This window comes from Phocoena phocoena, chromosome 11 (assembly GCF_963924675.1).
Source record: "Phocoena phocoena chromosome 11, mPhoPho1.1, whole genome shotgun sequence".
NCBI lineage: Eukaryota > Metazoa > Chordata > Mammalia > Artiodactyla > Phocoenidae > Phocoena > Phocoena phocoena.
The window spans coordinates 25,093,220-25,113,413 of record NC_089229.1 but is presented as its reverse complement, the minus strand read 5'-3'; the positions used below and the strand labels follow the sequence as shown (position 1 = coordinate 25,113,413).

General features: G+C 39.2%; 1 protein-coding gene across 5 annotated transcripts in view; it reads right to left on the bottom strand.

Moving 5' to 3' along the window:
- Positions 1-3,363: 3,363 nt before the first annotated feature.
- Positions 3,364-20,194, bottom strand: part of LTA4H (leukotriene A4 hydrolase) — a 28,709-nt gene continuing 11,878 nt past the window's right edge. For 2 of the 5 annotated variants that reach the window (XM_065887862.1, XM_065887863.1), the window contains 14 exons: positions 19,236-19,288; positions 16,463-16,535; positions 16,052-16,192; positions 14,952-14,975; positions 14,392-14,462; positions 13,825-13,936; positions 13,126-13,270; positions 12,076-12,179; positions 11,573-11,643; positions 9,531-9,585; positions 7,194-7,289; positions 5,102-5,184; positions 4,340-4,444; positions 3,532-3,649 (listed from right to left, as the gene is read on the bottom strand). In XM_065887862.1, the coding sequence (XP_065743934.1) occupies positions 3,532-3,649; positions 4,340-4,444; positions 5,102-5,184; positions 7,194-7,289; positions 9,531-9,585; positions 11,573-11,643; positions 12,076-12,179; positions 13,126-13,270; positions 13,825-13,936; positions 14,392-14,462; positions 14,952-14,975; positions 16,052-16,192; positions 16,463-16,535; positions 19,236-19,288 (1,251 nt within the window). Of the gene's footprint in view, positions 3,650-4,339; positions 4,445-5,101; positions 5,185-7,193; positions 7,290-9,530; positions 9,586-11,572; positions 11,644-12,075; positions 12,180-13,125; positions 13,271-13,824; positions 13,937-14,391; positions 14,463-14,951; positions 14,976-16,051; positions 16,193-16,462; positions 16,536-19,235; positions 19,289-20,194 lie in introns of those variants that run through there. The other 3 variants (XM_065887860.1, XM_065887861.1, XM_065887864.1) reach the window with 3 other exon arrangements.

Sequence of the window (20,194 nt, the reverse complement as noted above, 5' to 3'; positions counted from 1 at the left end):
TGCCATTTCCCAGCTGTGTGACATTTGGGCAAGTTACTTGACTTCTCTGGGCCTCTGTTTCTTCACCTACAAAATGGGGATGATAATAGTACCTATTTCAAAGGGCTTTGGGGAGGATTAAGTGAGTTCGTATATGTAAAGCCCTTAGAGCAGCACCTGGTGCAATGGAAATGCTATGGAGGTGTTTGTGATGACTGTTGTTTGGACTTTAATATATACCTATATTGCTTTATAAATGTTCTTTCATCATGGTATCCTGAATGGATATCCCTAATCCAAGTAAGCTTCTTCAACACAGATTACTGCTCCCTGCACCCGATTCATTATAGTAGTATTAAGGAACTCTGAAAAGCATGAAAAGGGAATCAAGGAAGTGTTGGCACTGTTTTAACTAGGCAGCATTTTGGCAGTAAGCCAGTGTCTAGAGATTGGATTATTCCAGTGGAAAAATCCTGAAAAGTCTGTTTCCACTAAAACAGACTTCTGTTGGGAATAGAGACACAGTGTGATATCACAGAAAACACCCACACCCAGAACGTCCTTCTCCGAAACCCTCCCGGGGAAGTGTACAAAGAAAGAGCTGCCCCTCCTTGAGCTTCATTAAAACTTGCACTTCAGCCACCTATACCCTGACCGCACTCTGGAATTCATCATCACCTGAATTTCATCCACATAAGAAATCTTAAATTCCGGTACCCCACCTTCTGACCACAGCCTCCTCGCCTTCCCGTTCTCCCCTTACATCAGTCATCTCTGACCTTGAACCTGGCTTCCGGTCAGTGCCTTCTTCTCTGCACTTGCCACTGGCTTTCTCCCTTACTTTCCTTGGAAGCTGGTCCCCTAGTTACTCACCTGGACCACTTTCTTCAGCACTTTGAAATTCCTTTATAACCCTAACCCTATTCCTACACTCTGAATAAACCGCCACCCATCCCCCACCCCCGGGGTTATCACAACAAACTTCCATCTGTGTTCACCCGGAGAGGCAGGCTCTGCTACAGAAAGTCTTGTGATGGGTAGATGGTGACCCTGCCTCCTAATGCCCCTCCCCCTTAGAGAGTTCCCCAAACAGTCATCCCCCTCCTCAAGGACCTTCTCAATAGCTACCTCCTCTAATTCTCAGAGGAAGCCCTTACCAACTACGTCTCCGAAAACTGAGGCCCTTAGATGTGAAGCACCTTAACTTTCTGTCCTCCTCCATTACCTCATCCAACACATAATTCTTGAATGCCTGTTACGTCCCAAGCACTATGCTAGGTGCCGGGAATGAAACAAATAAGATACATCTTCCACCTTCATGGTGCTTAACTCTCTGGTGATGAATGCAGATGTATAAAGATTAGTAAGAAGTCCAACTATCCCCTGTGCTATGAGAAAACCCAATCTACTTGAGCACTCCAGTTGCTGGCCCCAGCTGAGCCCAGTTTGAGTAATCCCAGGCCAGACATCAGACATGTGAGGGAAGAAGCCACCTGGTCATACCAGCTCCCAGCAATCTGAGTCATGCCCAGCTGTTTGAGGATTCCCAGCTCCGGCCCTAGACACCGTAGAGCAGAGACAAGCTATTTCTACTGGCTCTGTCCAAATTCATGACACAAAAAACCCATAAGTCAATACCTTTACTTATGTTATTCTTTCTTCGTCCAGATGGAACACACTTCCAACTTTCTTTGCTTGGCTAGATATTTCTTATTCCTTAAGACTCAGTTTAGGCCTTCTCTTCTCCAGGAAGCATTCCCTAAATGCTTCAATTGGGGTAAGTGGCCCTTCTCTGGGGTGCTTTTTCTTTAGCGTTATGCATAAATCACTTATTTTTGTTCACCCAGAAATTATGTGTATATCCAGCTTGGTACAAAGACATTCAACATATGCTCATTAGCTGAAGTAAGTGTAGACTCTACCGAGTGGCCCCCAGGTGAATCCCTACAAACATTTGTCTGTAGCACCTCTTCCTCCTTCATAGCGTCCTTCAAGACCACCCTCAAGCATCCCTTGCCCCAATTCACTTTCAGTATCACTAATCAGTGTAACTGAAAAATGACATTAGCTTAGAGTATGGGGTACACTTATGGGGGGGGGGAGCCTCCAAAAGCATCATCTGGGTCCATGGATTTGCTAAAGTCTAGTCACTTCGACTGTGATTATATACCAGGGATTTGAGCTGAACTCTCTCCTCTGATATACCTGGCGTGGAGACAAGTGAGAGAGCAGAGCCTGAGAAATAGAAGCACATTGCAGTGTAGAAACATGTCCAAAAGGAGAGAACCATTTGGGAGAGTGAGAACAGGGGAGAAGTCAGGATTACAGGAAGGCCAGAGTGTTTCCTCCTATTTAAGACTTTTTAAAAAAAATACTACATTAGCACTTCTGGAGGGTATTTAGCGATGATATGCCCCCACCCACATTTATGCTCTAAGACACTATTTCTCTTTGCTAGAGTTTATTTGGCCAGGGGTGGACCAAAGCTAGGTCAGAGCCTCACCTTTGGGAGTTTGGAATTGAGACAGTCTCTCCATGTGGTAAGAACTATTGGCAACAGTAAAGCTGGGGTAGCCAGACTATACAATGTAGACCAGAGAGACAGAAATGGGAGGTAAGAGTATGGACGTCTCTGCTGTCCTGGTGTCAGTTCCCTTCTGTCTGTCCTCAGATTCTGGTAACCTCCCCCTCCCCTGTATCCTTAGTATAATCCTCCTTTTCCCTTTCTGACTTCTAGTCATTGGGGTTGCTGTCACTTACAATCAAAGAATCCTAACTAATACAACAGTGGTTCCCAAACTGTGTGCCGAGGCACCCTGGGGCACTACATTACATTCATAGGGGTTCTTTGTTACTCTCTCACTTGGATAAAGTTATTGTTATTTTTAACTCTTTCTTTCTCTGTGCTGTATGCTGTTTATGGATGGAGAAAGTTTGCTGACCACTAAGGAGATGAGGCTGGTTGAATAGACTGTCAGGTATAACTGAGGGGAGAAGCAGTGGTATTCAGGTTGGCCATCTGACCCTAACGGTCAGGAAAACAGGACAGCAGGTGGATCCGGTTATGAGAAGCAGAGTGCTCCCACTAGTTTATACATTTTGGTAAGGGAATTCATCCTATGTCCACCAGCTGGGTGATGAGCAAATCTAACCAACTATTTATCTTTAAGGTTATTTAAAAAGCAAAATCCTAATTATGTTGAATTTTTGGTGTGCAACGGATGCAAATTAAAGAGCTTAAAATAAGAGGTAAATAACATGTTGACATATCTTGTGACCATAGTGGGAGAAAATGAATATGAAATTAATGAAAAAATCAACATTTATAAATCAAAAGGTTAAACTTTGCTAAAATTCTCTTTACAAAGAACATGCCACCAGGGGTGGGAAGGGAGATAGATCAGCTTTATTTATGAAAAAAAAAAAAAAAAAAAAATCACTGACCAAACAATAAAAAGACATTTTTAGTTACAATGTGAGCTGAAATTTTGTATTTCTTTATGAATTCAATTTTAAAAAGAGAAATGTCTGAAATCAGCAATGGACAGGTCCTTAATCCACTTTTAAATCTTTCCCCACAAGCATGGCAGTCACGGGGTGCATACACGCCTTGTGCTCTTGGTAGGTACGGATGGCTTGATCGTGGGATTTGTCAAAGGCAGCAAGGTCCCTGCATTAAAAAAAAAAAAAAAAAGAAAGATGGTTAATGACTTGACTTATTTCGGCAAATTTTATTATACTTGCAAACAGATTAATAATAGATATTTATGTCTTGGTTATATTTTTTTCAGAATTCCTGCCAAATTCATAGTCAAAACAACTTCACTGAGATAGTCTTAAATTGTATCTTGTTGCCAAGATACAACTTTTTTCACTTTTATCAAGCATTCCTTTAATATACGTCAAGCAACCTAGTCTACCTTATTGCAACATTTGAATCAAAAAGGTTTGGCTTTACCTGTTTGATCCTTCTTGCATTTAACTTCAGACACTTTTTTCTTGTCTTTCCCTACTCATCTTCTACTTGCTTTTAAAGATCTTTTTGTGTATATAAGATTATCTTCGATTTATTTCCTTTTCACCAGGGTCTAACCCTATTTGGCCCATAATAGGTAATCCATATAATAGGTAATCCATATATAATCCTTCTAAAAAACTAATGAAATCATCTCAAACTTTAAATATTTAGAAGTGTTAATTCCTATTCCAAAATTGTATCTATAATCCTTAACAAATTTAAAAATATTATTTTTAGATTGCATTTTTTCAAAGTATTTTAGCAACATCAAAAACATCTGTTTAAGATTTTCCTTCCCCATTCCTTATATGAAGTCAAAGCATAGTGAGACTTGGTTCTTACTTGAATAAGGGTCGTGTAAACTTCATTCTTCCTTGTTCAGTCGCCATTTTTAGAGCCAAAGGAATTGCTTCCTCCCATTTCGATTGAATGCAGAGTCGTAACCATCTAAAAGGAGGGTTTTTAGGGGGTATGGGGTAGGAAATGAGGAGAAAGAAGCAGGATATGACAGGTATACCTGAAAATTACTTTTGTAATGATGAATAATCCCATTATACTTACACTGTACACCACTTTATGTTATGTCTTTATTCTGAGAATCTCAAATCCTTATACATACCATTCAATAATTGGAGAAGAGAAAGAAGAATAGTTTGTTCTTGAAAAAGATCATACGTTTTAAAGGGTTTGGATTATGTAGGTGCCTATAGACCTTACATATGCAATTTCGGAAGGAATAAAACTTTGATTTAAGCTCACGCTACAAAGTTGAATTAAAAAAGATGAACAGAATCAAAGATTTCTAACTATTCCCATTTCAGAGTCCAAGAGGAAGAATGCCTATTTACCAATGAATCTTTAATTCTAATTTTTTTAAAGGCAAGAGAAGCTTAGAATAAATTCTAACAAAAAAATTAGTACTATCATCTTACAGATATTGCAACTACTCCTTAAAGACCATTATAATTATGTATATAGATGCAGTAAATTTGAAAAGGATTTTTCAAGACTCATGTATGTATGTCTCATACGCTGCTTTCCCTTTCTCCACTTTTTAAACTAGTTTTCCACTTTCTTCCACAGAGACAAGTTAAAATGATGTACCTGAATCGTATTTCAGAATTGTTAATGGCATTGAAGTTGTACACCTCTTGCATTCGCTTTATGTGCCCCAATGGAAGAGGTGCCTAGAGCAAAATAAAGAAGTATAATGTATCATTTCAACAGGATTCCTTGGAAGAAAGGAGCTGGAGAGAAATTCTTAGCCAGATTAAAATCCTCAATATTTTATAAAATAGAAATAAGTTAGATAAAAGAAACAAATGCACACTAAAATAAATTTTGTGCAAATTTATTCTGAATAAGGATATTCTACTAGGAGCCAAGGGACAATTTAATTTGCGAGGTACATGGAGAGGTAAATGAGCAGTACTCTCTGGTATATGTAAACACTCACTTTCCGAACCTCTCCAGAGTCTTTCAGGTTCTTCCTTATACCTTAAATATCTTAAATTTATCCTGTTCTCCAGATTCAATCACAGTTAATTTTTTCCTCACTGATTCCCCCAGCTTTATCTTTGTATGTTTCCTCCGAAATCCCTTTTGAATGATCTATACCCCTACAAAATAGCAGTTTTTAAACTTTTATATTACAGACCCTTTTCAGAATCTGATGCCTAATACGGACCCTTTCCTGAGGCGGGTGGGATACATTTACCGTATAAACACCAAGTTGTATGTACAGTTTCAGGGGGTTCATAAACTCCCGTGCCCAGGTTAACCCGCGCTAAAGGGAGCACAAGCTTGGGTGAAGGAGAGAAAGCAGCGCTCAGTTTGGGCAGGCGGAGCCCGCGGGACGCAGGCGGAGGAATCACGTGGTAGATGGAAACCTCCCGCTCCAGCCGCTTCCGCGTCTTACAGGACGGTCACCCACACTCGGCTCTCACTGACTGCTTGGACCCTTCCCAGATTGTTTCGTTTCAACCAATCTCCAAGTCCAGCCGGATAGGAGGGCTGGTTAAGGTCACCTCCTAGGTCACCTCGTTACTTTCCCACGTTTGCTGTGCCTGCTCGCAAGTCGGCGCATCATGCTTTCTCTCATGCTTTCATTCTTCGTGGCTCCAGGAATGTGTGAAACCGCGGTGACGGCTTCATGCACTAATGGGTTCTCTAAGACTCCGGTTGCTTTAAATTCCTGATCCTCATTTTGCATCAGTTCCATAGGAAATTCTGTTCAAAGTCTTCTTCCATCCCTCCCAAGGTCTTTAGACCTAAGAGCTCCCTGTCATGTAATAGTAAAGACCCCATCACTACCTCCCTCTCAACATACAGCATCTCCTCTCAGCTTCGCATATTCGTTTAGTCACCTGGCTTTGAAACCTGCAAATCTGCTTGGACTCCTTCCTGTTAACCCCCAACCCAGTCAGTCCCCAAACCCGATGCTCCATCCCGTGTGTTCTCCCTCTCACTGTCCTGCTCTTTCCCTTCCCGCCAGCTCCCTCCAGCCTGTCCTGTACTCCTCTGAGTCTCCCAACTAACTTCACCCCCAGCGTTCCTCATGTCAATCCAGCCTCCCCAACACCAGAGGAATGGTCTTCATAATCCACCATTTCATCAGATGACTCTCCTGTTAAAAATGTTAAATCCTCTGCGACTGCCTGGAATCAAATCTAACATTCTTAGCTTGGCATTCAAGACACAGCACATCAGATCCCAGCAGTGTTTCTAGCGTTCTCTTCATTAACCTCTTTCCCAGGGCCACGACTTCCTCCTCGGGCCACGCTCTGTCACTTGCTGCTCCTTCTATCTCCCTGCTGACCCTGCTCTTCTCAAATCAAGCCGCACTCCTCCGAAATCCTTCCTGATTACCCCAGTTGGAAGGGAGTCCTTCTTCGCTTTTTTCTCAAATGACACCTAAAATCCCTCCTTTTATTGCTAAATTTTGCACTTGAGACCTTTCCTACTAGATTATAAACTTTTTGAGGACCCGGCATATTTCTTTCTTACGTATTTTTATATTCAGTACAATACTAAACATAGCAGGCATTCAACAAATGTTTTTAAGTAAACGAATGGATTTTACCAAACCATTTTTTCTGTTAGTTTCCACATGGATATTTTTTCCAAGTGGGGTTCAACCATAAATGCTGTGCCTTTATGCCCATTTACATTTCTAATATTTTGAGCTAGTACTTACTTTCTGGAGCATCTGTGCTAAAAATTCATTCACCTGATGAGAAGAGAAGTCTTTTAGGTCTGCTGAGCTGAACAAATTTAAATCATCTTCTTTGCCCTGAAATAAATGTTGCCTGATTACTCTGCCATTCGTGTACGATTCAATAATATGTATTGGTTTATCTGACATAAAAGTAAAAGTTAAGAAAGAGAAATACAAGGATGTATAAGATTATAAAAAATAAATTTGAACGTTAGCTATTTTAATCATTCTGAGATGGCATAACTATAACTTAAAGAGCTGATATGACTCCTAAATCTATATTACTTAAGACAAATTAGACTATTAATAGTAACGGTGGAGGAAACTTTTGACAACGTCTGTACAATTCACGATATATAGATTTCCAAAGCAAAGAAATGCTACAAAAAAAGCATGTCAACTGTTTATAGGCCAATTTGAAAATGTGGGTAAATAATCAAATTGCATATTCTTTTAAATATCACACTAATGAACTCGTAAGGCCACAAACAGATCTTTCCCTTCATCTTCACACATTCTGTTTTCCCCACTTAATCTTGGAAATCATTTAAGGAAAAAGAAAAGTGGGTCTGTACTTTTCAATTTAGGATTCACTGCAGATTATCTTTGAGGAAATGATTGAGGAACATTAAAAAAAGCTTATCAAAATAAGTATTTTAAAAATCTTTTAAAAATTTTAAAAATCTTTTAAAATAGTTTTAAACTAGGGTTTCTTTTAACTTTAAAAGAAATATATGCAAAGGTTAAAAAAAAAATCAAATAGGACCAAATGAAAAATTCCTTTGCTTTTGCTCCCTGTCTCCAAGTCCCACTCCTCAGGAACCTATATTAATATGTATATCCTTCCAGAAAATTTAATGTATGCATATACATCCTTGTAAAGAATCATTATTTTACATCTTCCTCCCCCTTCAAAACACCCTTAAGGACGCGGGTTCGTGCCCCGGTCCGGGAGGATCCCACATGCCGCGGAGCGGCTGGGCCCGTGGGCCATGGCCCCTGGGGCTGCGCGTCTGGAGCCTGTGCTCCGCGATGGGGGAGGCGGCAACGGTGAGAGGCCTGTGTACTGCAAAAAAAAACAAAAAAACAAACAAAAAAAACCACCCTTAATATCAGAACTTCCTCCCTCTTAAGAACCTCACCTAAATATTAAAACTTACAGATCTCATTCTCTGCTCAAAAACATGCAAATTTAAACTACCTATTGAGGATATATTTATTAGTGGTAAAAACAAAGAGCAGGGGAATGATAAACCAAAGTTCATGGTCATGGTTACATGGCAGGGCAAGGTGGGTAGAGAGAAGGCTGAGATGGGGAGGGCAAAGTATTGACAGAGGAGGTACATATGTGTACAACCAGCCTACTGCTCTGATAAGAAGTTGTTAGAATTTTTTTTTTTTTAGATGTTGGGGGTAGGAGTTTATTAATTTATTTTTGCTGTGTTGGGTCTTTGTTTCTGTGCGAGGGCTTTCTCTAGTTGTGGCAGGCGGGGGCCACTCTTCATCGCGGTGCGCGGGCCTCTCACTATCGCGGACTCGCTTGTTGCGGAGCACAGGCTCCAGACATGCAGGCTCAGTAGTTGTGGCTCACGGGCCTAGTTGCTCCGCGGCATGTGGGATCCTCCCAGACCAGGGTTCGAACCCATGTCCCCTGCATTAGCAGGCAGATTCTCAACCGCTGCTCCACCAGGGAAGCCCAGAAGTTGTTAGATTTTATATTTGCTTACAAAAAAATCTTGAACTTAGATCTAAAAAGTCAGTAATGCTCTAACTTTGTTATGATGTTATGAGAATCTCCAAAAAGATGTTTATATTTTATTTAAAATTAGGGTCTCTTTTGCCATGGTTTCTTGTTCCATTTTCCCAATTTGCCTTACTCCTGAGTTGGTTTCTCTTCCTTCCTCTGACCCTTAATGGGTCTCCCAATACCTGGAGCTTTCTACTCCTCTCTTATTCTCCACACCCAGACAAAATTTGGTGCAAACTATCATACCTCCCTATCTATTCTTCTAAGAGCCCGTTCATCTTTCCTAAAAATCACTTACTCTCCTCTAAGAGGCCTATATTCCCCCACCCCTTTCCCTTTTAAGAGCAAGAAAAATCAGAACTAATACCATCAACATCCATTTGTTTCCCCCCTCAAACTTAACTTTACACATTGAGGGCTGGTATAATATCATTTTGGATAAACTTGACTTAGGAATAGTAACTCCAAATACATGAGTTCATAAGTAAAGCACCACTCCCCCACTTCATTGAGTAGAGACACATTTGTACAATTCAAAAAGGAGTCAAAAATCATACATTACTACTCACAGTAATCCATCTTTGACTTAAGGCAATACAAGCATTTGTCAGAGTCATATCATAGCTGCAAAGATTCAGAATATTAGAGATTACATTTTATAAAAAGACACATGCTTTTGCATCAATGCCATTTTGAAGTTACAGAACGTACTTAAATTTCAAAGTTCTTTGAAAATAAAGATAAACAACTCCAGAGTGATGGAAATAGGAAATCTTCTACCTGACTTAAAGATTACTGGTCTCCTCTAAGAACACGGAAATCCAACTGGATACCAAATTAATGAAACCCTGGATTATTCTTTGGAGAGAATGCCAGAACATCTCAGCAGAGACCGTCACATGCTTCTGCAGTACGCTGAAGGGGCTGGGGCTGAGTTGAGCGTATTGTTTCCCGGCTGGTAGGAACAGTTCCAGGCACTCAGGACAACGTGGTAAACACCACAAAGTCCTTGCTCTCGTGCCTTTTCCTTTCTGTCGTTCCAACCGTCTAAACATCCAACAGATCTGCGAGCAACTGCTATGTGACAGGCACTGTTCTAGACAATGGGGAAATAACGGTGACACCCTTGGGAGACTCCGAAATCATGTGATCTTGATCCTCTCTTTTCAGAAGAAAGCAGAATTCACGAACTCTGACCATTAAGCAAAGCAAGCTGTGCTAAGGTTTATGTGTTCTCAACTTGGAAAACAAGTCATACATTTTGCAGCAATGCAGGAGACCATGTAATGTGTGCAAAATTCTTGTAAAACATCCTTCTTTGTCCATAAGTCATGCTTACTTGCTGTGAAATGTTACTGGTAGAGAACAGAGGGGTACCTGCCCTGCAGGGCCTAAATGAGGGAAGTTTTGATTAGAAGTGACCACTGAACTTGCTTTCAGAGAGTTTGTGCCCTGGGGGAGATAATAAAGGGGTCAAAGCAGTGACCTTCTTTGAGTCAGCTTCCAGTTTATCTTCATGAAGTGGGCTGTGGACAGTAGGCAAGCCCTTCTGTTTGCCCTCAAGACCAAGTGGGACCAGAGGTCCTTGACTGTGCAGGCAGTTCCTCACCTTCAATTAGAACATGACAGCACTGATCTCATAAGGAACACCAGGAGAGTAAAAAAAAGACCTTTGGCTGGTCTGTTTCTTGGTGCCTGAAACTTCCTTCTCATTGTAATGAAAAAAATTAAATAAGGACTAGCCCAGGGAAGGGGAAGCAACCCTTACTTAGGGCAGGGTCCTAAGAAAAGTTATGAGTGAATCAGGTATGAGCCCTGTTTCTCATAGTGCTTCAATGTAGTGGAGGAGAAAGACTTAATACTCACTCACACAAATCTAAGATTACGACTGTGGAGCTGTGAAGAGGCGACACACAGCATCGAGAAACCCGAAACGGGAGACTTGGCCTAGTTAGAGAGGTCAAGGAACGCTTTCGTGAGGAAGTGGTTCTTGAGTTGTGATTGGAATTAAGTGGGTAAAGGGTGGAGGGAGCAGCAAGTTCCTGGCTGCAACATGGGGTAGTTAGCATCTCCCAATACGATTCTTGGAAGACCAGGGTTCAGGTCCCTGATTTGAGGAAGGTGTTTAGTTTAAAAGACAGCGTAATGGAGCGTTTACGATGACGAGGATTTGAATCTCAACTCTCATGACTTGCTGTGCAGCATTCAGCAAGACACGTTACCCTAGCTGAGCCTCATGTCCTCCTCTGGAAGTGAGGGTGGTAACTTATGACACTGTTGTAATGAGGGACATGATGCTTCTATGTTATTTTTCTTACTGCAAACGTTTTCAAGGAAAGGGCAATATCTTTTCCTTTTCTGTATCTCTCACCATCCTTGTGCAGAAAGGGGGCACTCAATAATTACCTGCAATGAACTGAACTAATTTATATTTATAATATCATGGAAATGACTTTTTGGACCTCAGCGTTAAGGTTCTAACTCCTATGAACTCAACTCTCATCACAAACTAGTAATAGCTTAAGGAAGGCATAAAACCCTTTCAGATATTTTCAGGAGCTCTAGGATTTAGGAGAATGAGAAGGAAGAGCGTTAGTAGGTAAGTACTGACTTGGGCTTCACAGGGGGCAGTCCAGGAGAGTACAGCCAGGCGTTCCAATCAACTTGATTTAGAATATCAACCTGAGAACAGAAGGAACACCCAGTTTGCTACAGAACAATCTTTTCTCTTGAAAAAAAAAAAAAAAAATCTAAAACTGACTTTTAGGACCTCAAATCTATAATTTTGTCTACACCGACATGTCAAGATAATTTCTAAGTCTCTTTTCGAAAATAAATTTATGTTAATCAGTAATGTTCTTTTAAATAAAATAGGAAAATTAAGTACACACAAATTTCTGAAACACACCACTGTAGATTGCTCTGAAATAGGAAAATTCTACACATTAGTTCATACTGTTGAGATCACATTTTAAACAGGAAAACACTGAATGAAAGATTGAATCTTAAATTCTAAACTAATACTACTATTAAGTAATTCAAATCAACCTAACAAATAGCCATTAAATAAAGACATATTGAACATGCACAATAAGAAAGGTTTCAGAATCCAACCTTATCCTTAAAGTGGGAATACAGGAAATCCTTCCAGTCATCAGTGGTTATGCTCTTGTAGGAAAATTTCTCAACATAAGCCTTTAAGAATCCTAGGAAAACCTCTAGGAGTTTTTCAAAAAGAAGAAAAGAAGTCAATTAATAGAAAGGTAATTAGTTAACACATTCTTTGGTGCCTTGCATTGTACCAAACCACGGAGAACAGAGAACATTCAGAAAATAGGGAAACCAATGAGGACTTTAAGAGTAAAAGAATGTTCAAAAACAGAGGTAGGACTTAAGTTGTACCTTGAAGAACATACGTAATTTGTTGGAAGGCAGAAGAGAAATCCTAATTAGAGGTAAGGGGATGACACAAGACACAAAAAAGGAATACACGACACAAGTTCCAAGACCAACGATCTTTGTATAACTTGAAAAGAGGAAAATAAGATTGGACAGACAGAATGGATCCATTCAAAGTCCATTGACTAAGGAGAGTACTTTTAAATGCCCATCAATGGGGAAGGATACGTAAACTCAGCACACATATATAATGAGATACTATGATGGCATTAAAAAGCACAAGATAGATTTGTAAGTTCTGACATGGAAGGATGTATGTAAAATATTGTTGAATTAAAAAATAAATGTAGAAGAAATATATAGTATGATCCATTTTCTGTAATTAAAGTAACTATATGTATATATATGTATATATGTCTGTCCACTTAACTTTGAAAAAGATCTGGAGCCATACACACCAAACTGAAGGACTCTCACTTATGACTCTGACAAATTTCTGTACCACACAAAATTTTTTTCAATGAGCACATACTAGTTTCCTAATTTTTAAAATACTGATGAGCTTTTTATAAGTCAAGCAGCATAATTTAGAATGCAGAGGTTAGTCAAGGTTTTAAGTGGAGAGGAAACATTAGAAAACGATACAGATTTCTTTAGCAGCTACATAAAAAATGAACTGGAAGAATAAAATGGAGCAAAAGCAACAGTTAAAAATTCTTTCTGTTACCCTCAAAACAAAAAAATCAGAAAATGCCAACTGCTTGCCTGGTCCTCCAAGAAGCTGTTCAAGGTAAAAGAGTAAAGCAAAGCCCTTCTCATAGGGAACTGAAGAATAAGCCACATCAGGGTCTACGTTCGTCAGATCAACCACAAGTTTGGTGAAAGGATGTGTCTCTCCAAAAGTCTTTATCTGTGAGACGCAAAATTAGAGGAATGTTCAAATATGAAGTCTGGTTACCACCATGTACACAAGCTACTAAGAAGTGTTACTACACTCCGTGGCATAACTTTAGGGGAATTTAGAACTTAAACTAGAGACTGGAAACTGTAGGATATGTTAGTATACATTTCTGGAAGTCTATTAATGGAATGTCTACTAGCACAAGGTTCCGTGATATTTCTTGCTCAATAAAAGACTAGAAAAATGTTTTAATGCCTGGTTAGCAAATTCAGCTCTCAGGAGAGAGCATTTAAAAATGACATAAATACACCAAATAAAATTCAAACAGAGTCACCAACTATATTATTGCAAAGCCCCAGTGAGGTCCTACTGGTCATGAACATGACCTTACACAGGATAATGACTAACAGGTAACAACAGAACATCATACCAGTATCTGCTTGATTTCCCACACTGGTAAAAATGACTTTCTTACTGCTACTTAGTAAAGCTGCTTTACAAACTGAATTTTTGAACATCTACACAACTTGGGATGAATGCTTTTAAAAGTATGACTCATTTACCGAGTTCTGGAGTTCTCCCCATCCTCCCAGAGCATGAAAATGTCTGAACTTTTCACCGAACAACCGTCCACAAATGTGGCGTTCCAAGTATACAGTATGTCCTTCATTTAACCTGAAAATAATTGAAAAATAAAAACACTGATACAGCTGAGAGAAAAAGGCACTGCAATCAACAAGGTATTTTCTTTTTGGTGTTTCTACAGAGCAAAGCAATTGTAAAGTATGAATACTCAAGTCTAAGCAGACTGCTCTGCGTGGCTTCCTTGCATTCAGTTCAGAACAATGGGAAGCCCAGCCCAGAAGATGGAAGCAGGGGAAATGAAGCCAGGGCTCTGGTTTTATGTGTCCACGTATTAAAATGTGACCATACCAGGAACTAAACAGCATCAAACCGAAAACCTCTATTCTACCTGACATTGTGATAAGTATTACAGAATTTTTAAAAAATCCCTGTCTACCAAAGAGATGATAACAAAGGTATACACACAAACCAATTCAAGGTGGTGGAAGGCAGGGAAAGAAATCAGTAACCAGAACCAATAAAGAAATAATAATAATAAATCTTACCAAAAGTGATCCCAAGTTTTGTTGGTCACTAGGTTTCCTGTCCAACTATGAGATATTTCATGTGCAATAACCTAAAGGAAATAGTAGAAGTGCTTAATGGTGAAACTGATGATCTTAACCTAAAATAACTCCTTACGTAAGCATTCTAGTTCTTCCAGTTCCACGTTGTTCAATTTATTGTTTTCCACATTGTTCAAGTTTTTTTAACATCAGCTGAGATATTCAAGGAATTATTCAATTAAGCAAAAAAAAAAAAATCACAGTTTAGCCAAAGATAAAAAAAAAGTATCGTATAGTTTACAAAATTAGAAACAAAATATTATTTAGAAAATAATAAATGGATACATCCCTCCATTAAAAAATATTTCATAAACATAAGAGATCAAACCCTAAAATGTTCTTAAATCTGTTAAATCCTACTGATTATGTAGTAATGTCTTGCAACTAGAATCCCCAAGTTATCTTTTATAATCATGTCTTCAATATAATGACACAATGGATATTTTAAAATCACTTAATACTTCTTGAGGATAAGACCATGATAATAAATTTTAACTTACGTTGGAGAGTGACTTGTCACCTGCCTAAAAAAGAAGAAGATTACCTTCATATTTCAGAAATCAAATTACAGACTATATCTAAAAGACTGCCTATGTCAAGACATAGTATTCCAGCATTTATGGTCCACTGTACTTCTGCTGTGGCACTCCAAAGAGTTCAAAAGCAACATGTACTGAAGAAATTTTTTAAAATGTAGGATTAAAACATAGCATTACTCTTTCTCTCCCTAATCTTGGGAATTTTTCCAATACCACAGGAGCCAGTATACCTGTCTCTAACTTGCGGGAAACATTTCTTCTCTATTTTTTTTTTTTTTTTTTTTTTTTGCAGTACACGGGTCTCTCACTGTTGTGGCCTCTCCCGTAGCGGAGCACAGGCTCCGGACACGCAGGCCCAGCGGCCATGGCTCACGGGCCCAGCCGCTCCGCGGCATGTGGGATCTTCCCGGACCGGGGCACGAACCCGTGTCCCCTGCATCGGCAGGCGGACCCTCAACCACTGCGCCACCAGGGAAGCCCTCCTCTTCTATTTTTTTATATCCGCTCTTATTCACTCTTAGGTACCTTCATTCACTCCTTATTACCTGCAGTATATTTAAGAAAAGTCTGTAGTGTCCTATAGTGTGTTTTACTTATTTAGTTGCTAATCCATTACTCACTTGGTTCTAGGAAGGGTTTAAAGTAGCGAACAAAGGCATATAAAATATAGCTATATACTGTGGGCTAATTCTTTCCTAGTTATGGTAAACTGAGTTGTGCTTTGTTTTTTAACCAGTACCTATATGCCAAGTGTAAATGGTATAGTTTCTTTGGACACACAATTCATCGATAGACTGTTGTTACATAGCCCTCCTCCCCCAGCATCCTAAAGCACCTTGAACACTATGTTCTTTTCTCCCAAATGGCCAAATTGTTTTCTTTAGAAAGTTGAGGTGATGATAATAACCACAATAAGCGTCAAATAAGAAACAAGGGTTACATAAATAAAAGACTTTTATTATTTAAAAAAGTCTTTTTATTATTAGGAGTCTAAGGCTCTTCATATCTAGGTTTATGTTTGAGGAAAAGTCAACTTCAAACGAAGAAAAATTTACACTTACCAGCAGAGTAGGAGTTACAAAAGTGAGGCAAGGATGTTCCATGCCGCCATAAGGGAAGGATGGCGGCAGGACCAATAGGTCATACTGCCCCCAAATATATGGGCCTCCCAGATCTTCTGCAATTTTAAGCATAGATTCAGTCTGGAAAATTAATGTATATATATTTGTATGTCTTACAAATTGCCATAATAAATTTCTTTAAAGTGTACATTGCTTTCTGTGAAGGCTATGAATTAATGATGCTTATTTTAAATGAAAATGATACCCCAAAATGCATCAACTGCAAACACCTAAAATAAGATGTACTATTTGATTCTTTTACTACATTACTTAAAAGCACCGCATTTCATACTCAAAATCTTAAATCTACCACCTACCACAGTTGTTAAAAAGGGTAACTTTATGACGAACCTCAGAAAATTCGTAAGCAGACTTTTCCACCTGCTCTTTCTCAGACCACACCAATGTCCTTGGGCCAATCTGCCTGCAAAATGGAAAAGCTTAATAAAAATGAAATTCGAAGCAAATTACTCACCTGGTTCTAGGAACGATTTAAACTGTTGTACACGAATCCTTACAGAAGCAGTGTGACGTACTACGTGCATATGGGGAGGAGGTGAGGCTAAGCGGCTTCTCTGAGGTACAAACCTCCTGTTGTAAACGTGGCAATAAGTCTGCACGTCTATAAGGGGGTGCAGTCTGGGCCACATGAAAACTTGACGTGAAGCGCCCCCAAAGGTTAGCTTACTGGCTCTGGTAAGACCTTTAGGGATCTAGTTTCTTCCCTCAATCTTACAACTGTAGAAACCCAGTCACGGCTCAGTAAGAGATTATTCCAGAAGGGGGTGGATGTAAACTCTGTTATGTACTTAAGGGTTGAACACTTTTAAATAAGAAAAAACAAACAGAGAGAGACGGAAATCCTGTCACATGCTGTAACATGGAAGAAACTTAAGGACATTATGCTAAGTGAAATAAGGCAGTTACAGAAGAACAAGTACTCTGCGATTCCACTTACGAGGTATATAAAGTAGTCAAACCCAGAGAGACAGAAAATAGAACAATGGTTACCAGGGACTGGAGGGAGGTGGAAAGGGGAGTTGCTGTTTAAAGGGTACAGAGTTTCAGTTTTCCAAGATGAAAAAGTTCTGGAAATCTGTTTCATAACAACATGAATATACTTAACACTAGTGACTACTGAACTGTACATTTAAAACTGGTCGAGACAGTAAATTTTGTGGGGTTTTTTTTAACCACAATAAAAAAAAGAAACAAATAGAACTATATATGACTTATATAGGACTAGAACTCAAAAATATTTTTTTCATGTAAATTTCATCTTAAAACTGTTATGCAGTGCCAAACCCCAAACAATAAGTCCTTGCCTTGATATCCTGGCCCAGAGAGGCAGTGGATTCTAGGGCAGGGCCTCTCAGACTTCAGTGTGCATACAAACTATCTGGGGGGGTTGTTCAGATACAAATTATGATTCAGTAGGTCCGGGGTAGGACCCAAGGACTTTCATTTCTAACCAGCTCCCAGGTGATGCCAAAGCTATTGGTTTGTAGACCACAGTGAGTAGCAGTGGTAGCCAGTGCTAGCCAATATAAGTGAATGAATGCCACAAAGGTGAGCCACGTGTGTAATTATAAATTGTCCAGTAGCCACATTTTTTAAAGAAGGCAAAGTGCAGCAGATGAAATTAATTTTAATAATATATTTTGTTTAAACCAATATATCCAAAATAGTATCATTTTGACATGTAATCAGCATGAAAGATTATTAATGCAATATTTTGCATTCTTTTTTTTCATATGAAGTCTTTAGAAATCCGGTGTGTATTTTACACTTCCAACACATCTCAAGCCTCATGTGGTTAGTGGCTGCCACTCCAGAGAGCAGAGTTCTATGCCGCATGGGCTCTAAAGTCAGATGGTCTAGGACGGGTCCCGGCTCTGACATTTCCTAGCTCTGTGACTCTGAGCCAGTTATTTAAACTCACCGAACATCAGTTTCTTTATTGGTAAAATGAGAAAGAGTAATTGTATCCATTCCACAGAGTTGTGAGAATTAAAGGGCATAATGCCTTGGAGTTGGTACCTAATGAGACCTGATAACCGTCAGCTGCTGTGACAATTATTATAATTATCATTTGTGAGTGCCTCCTATAGGCCAGGACCTTTACATATGTTAGGTCTGTTAATCCTCACAAAAATCCCTTGAAGCAAACATGATTATTTCCAGTTTTTAGGCGAAGAAGGTTAAACTCAGAGAGGTGAGTTGCCCAAGGATGTAGATAGTTAACTGCTACAGCTGGAACTGGTATCTATATCTATATCTATATCTATCTATCTATCTATCTATCTACATATATATATATATATATATATATATATTTTTTTTTTTTTTTTTTTTTTGCGGTACACGGGCCTCTCACTGTTGTGGCCTCTCCCATTGCGGAGCATAGGCTCCGGACGCGCAGGCTCAGCGGCCATGGCTCACGGGCCCAGCCGCTCCACGGCATGTGGGATCGTCCCGGACCGGGGCACGAACCCGTGTCCCCTGCATTGGCAGGCGGACTCTCAACCACTGCGCCACCAGGGAAGCCCTGGAATCTATATTTGCCTGATTTGTCCACTGTGTCCACATCCCTGGCAATTTAAAGAATGTGATTACTATAGCCATTCTTAATTTTCAGTTGTTTAGAAATAAGAACAAACAAGAAATTAAGAAAGAAGGGCACTCTAGCTGCTGGTAAAATTTTAACAAAATATCTTATATTTCTGTAATATTTATAGGTTTCCAAGTGCTTTAAAATAATTTATCTGATTTGTTGCACATAACCACCCAATGAAGTAGGAAAGGGGATATTATTATTTTAAGGATGAGGAAATGGAGGTTATGAGAAGTGACTTGTTCAAACTTAGATTCCAGATCTATAAAGGTAGGTAAGACCGTGCTCATTCTATAATACTTGGAAAGTCTAAGGGGTGAGTGGTAAAGGTTTTTTTAATTTAAAATTAATTTGTTGCTTACATTTCATGATTGGATTTGAATGTTTCCAGAGCTGTTGGCTTGATATCTTGAGAAATACAAAAATGATCTACCAATTAATCCTGACAGAGGTTCAAGACACCTAAGGTTTAATCTTTTCATAAACTTCAAAATGTGTTCAAAGGCTCACCTGCTTTCTAAAGCTCCAACAACCAAAGCAATCAAGTAGCAGGGGATCGGAACCTAAAGGTGGCAAAAAAAAACACCAAATGCTCGAATTAGTGTTTAAAAATATTACAGAATAAGACAGTTCGTATTCAGAAGTAAGTAAATTTCCTTTCAAATCTCCAGACATTAGTGTGGATTACTTTCCTTTTGTACTTCTCAAATGGTTCTCATTTTTGAGGGGGTCAAATAGTTCAAAACTGCGATATAAAGACATTTCAAAACGTCTATTTCCCTTTTATCCCATTAGCAAGGGAAGATTCTGAAATGTGAAAAACATGATTGCACATAGTATTACAAGGTACATTTAAAGCATTTCACAAAAATTAACATATAAAAAGGCAACTATGCTTTTAAGTTTCTTGTCATTTTCTCTTGAATTAAAAAACTTTGTTTTAAATTCCTTCTTAAAACCACTCCTGGTATATTTGAGAGACATACAAAGCAATCCAGCAACGAGAGGGTGCTGAAGGTTTTGGAATCCCAGAAGCTGGGGTAGGGGCAAAATTGTCCACTCTGGCTTAGTTACCTGTTCTGCTAAGGAGGACGAAAGAAAACCATAATTCAAGAAGAGTCATGCACCCCAATGTTCACCGCAGCTCTATTTACAATAGCCAGGACATGGAAGCAACCTAGATGTCCATCGACAGATGAATGGATAAAGAAGATGTGGCACATATATACAATGGAATATTACTCAGCCATAAAAAGGAACGAAATTAAGTTATTTGTAGTGAGGTGGATGGACCTAGAGTCTGTCATACAGAGTAAAGTAAGTCAGAAAGGGAAAAACAAATACGGTGTGCTAACACATATATGTGGAATCTAAAAAAAAAAAAAAAAAGGTCCTGAAGAACCTAGGGGCAAGATGGGAATAAAGATGCAGACCTACTAGAGAATGGACTTGAGGACATGGGGAGGGGG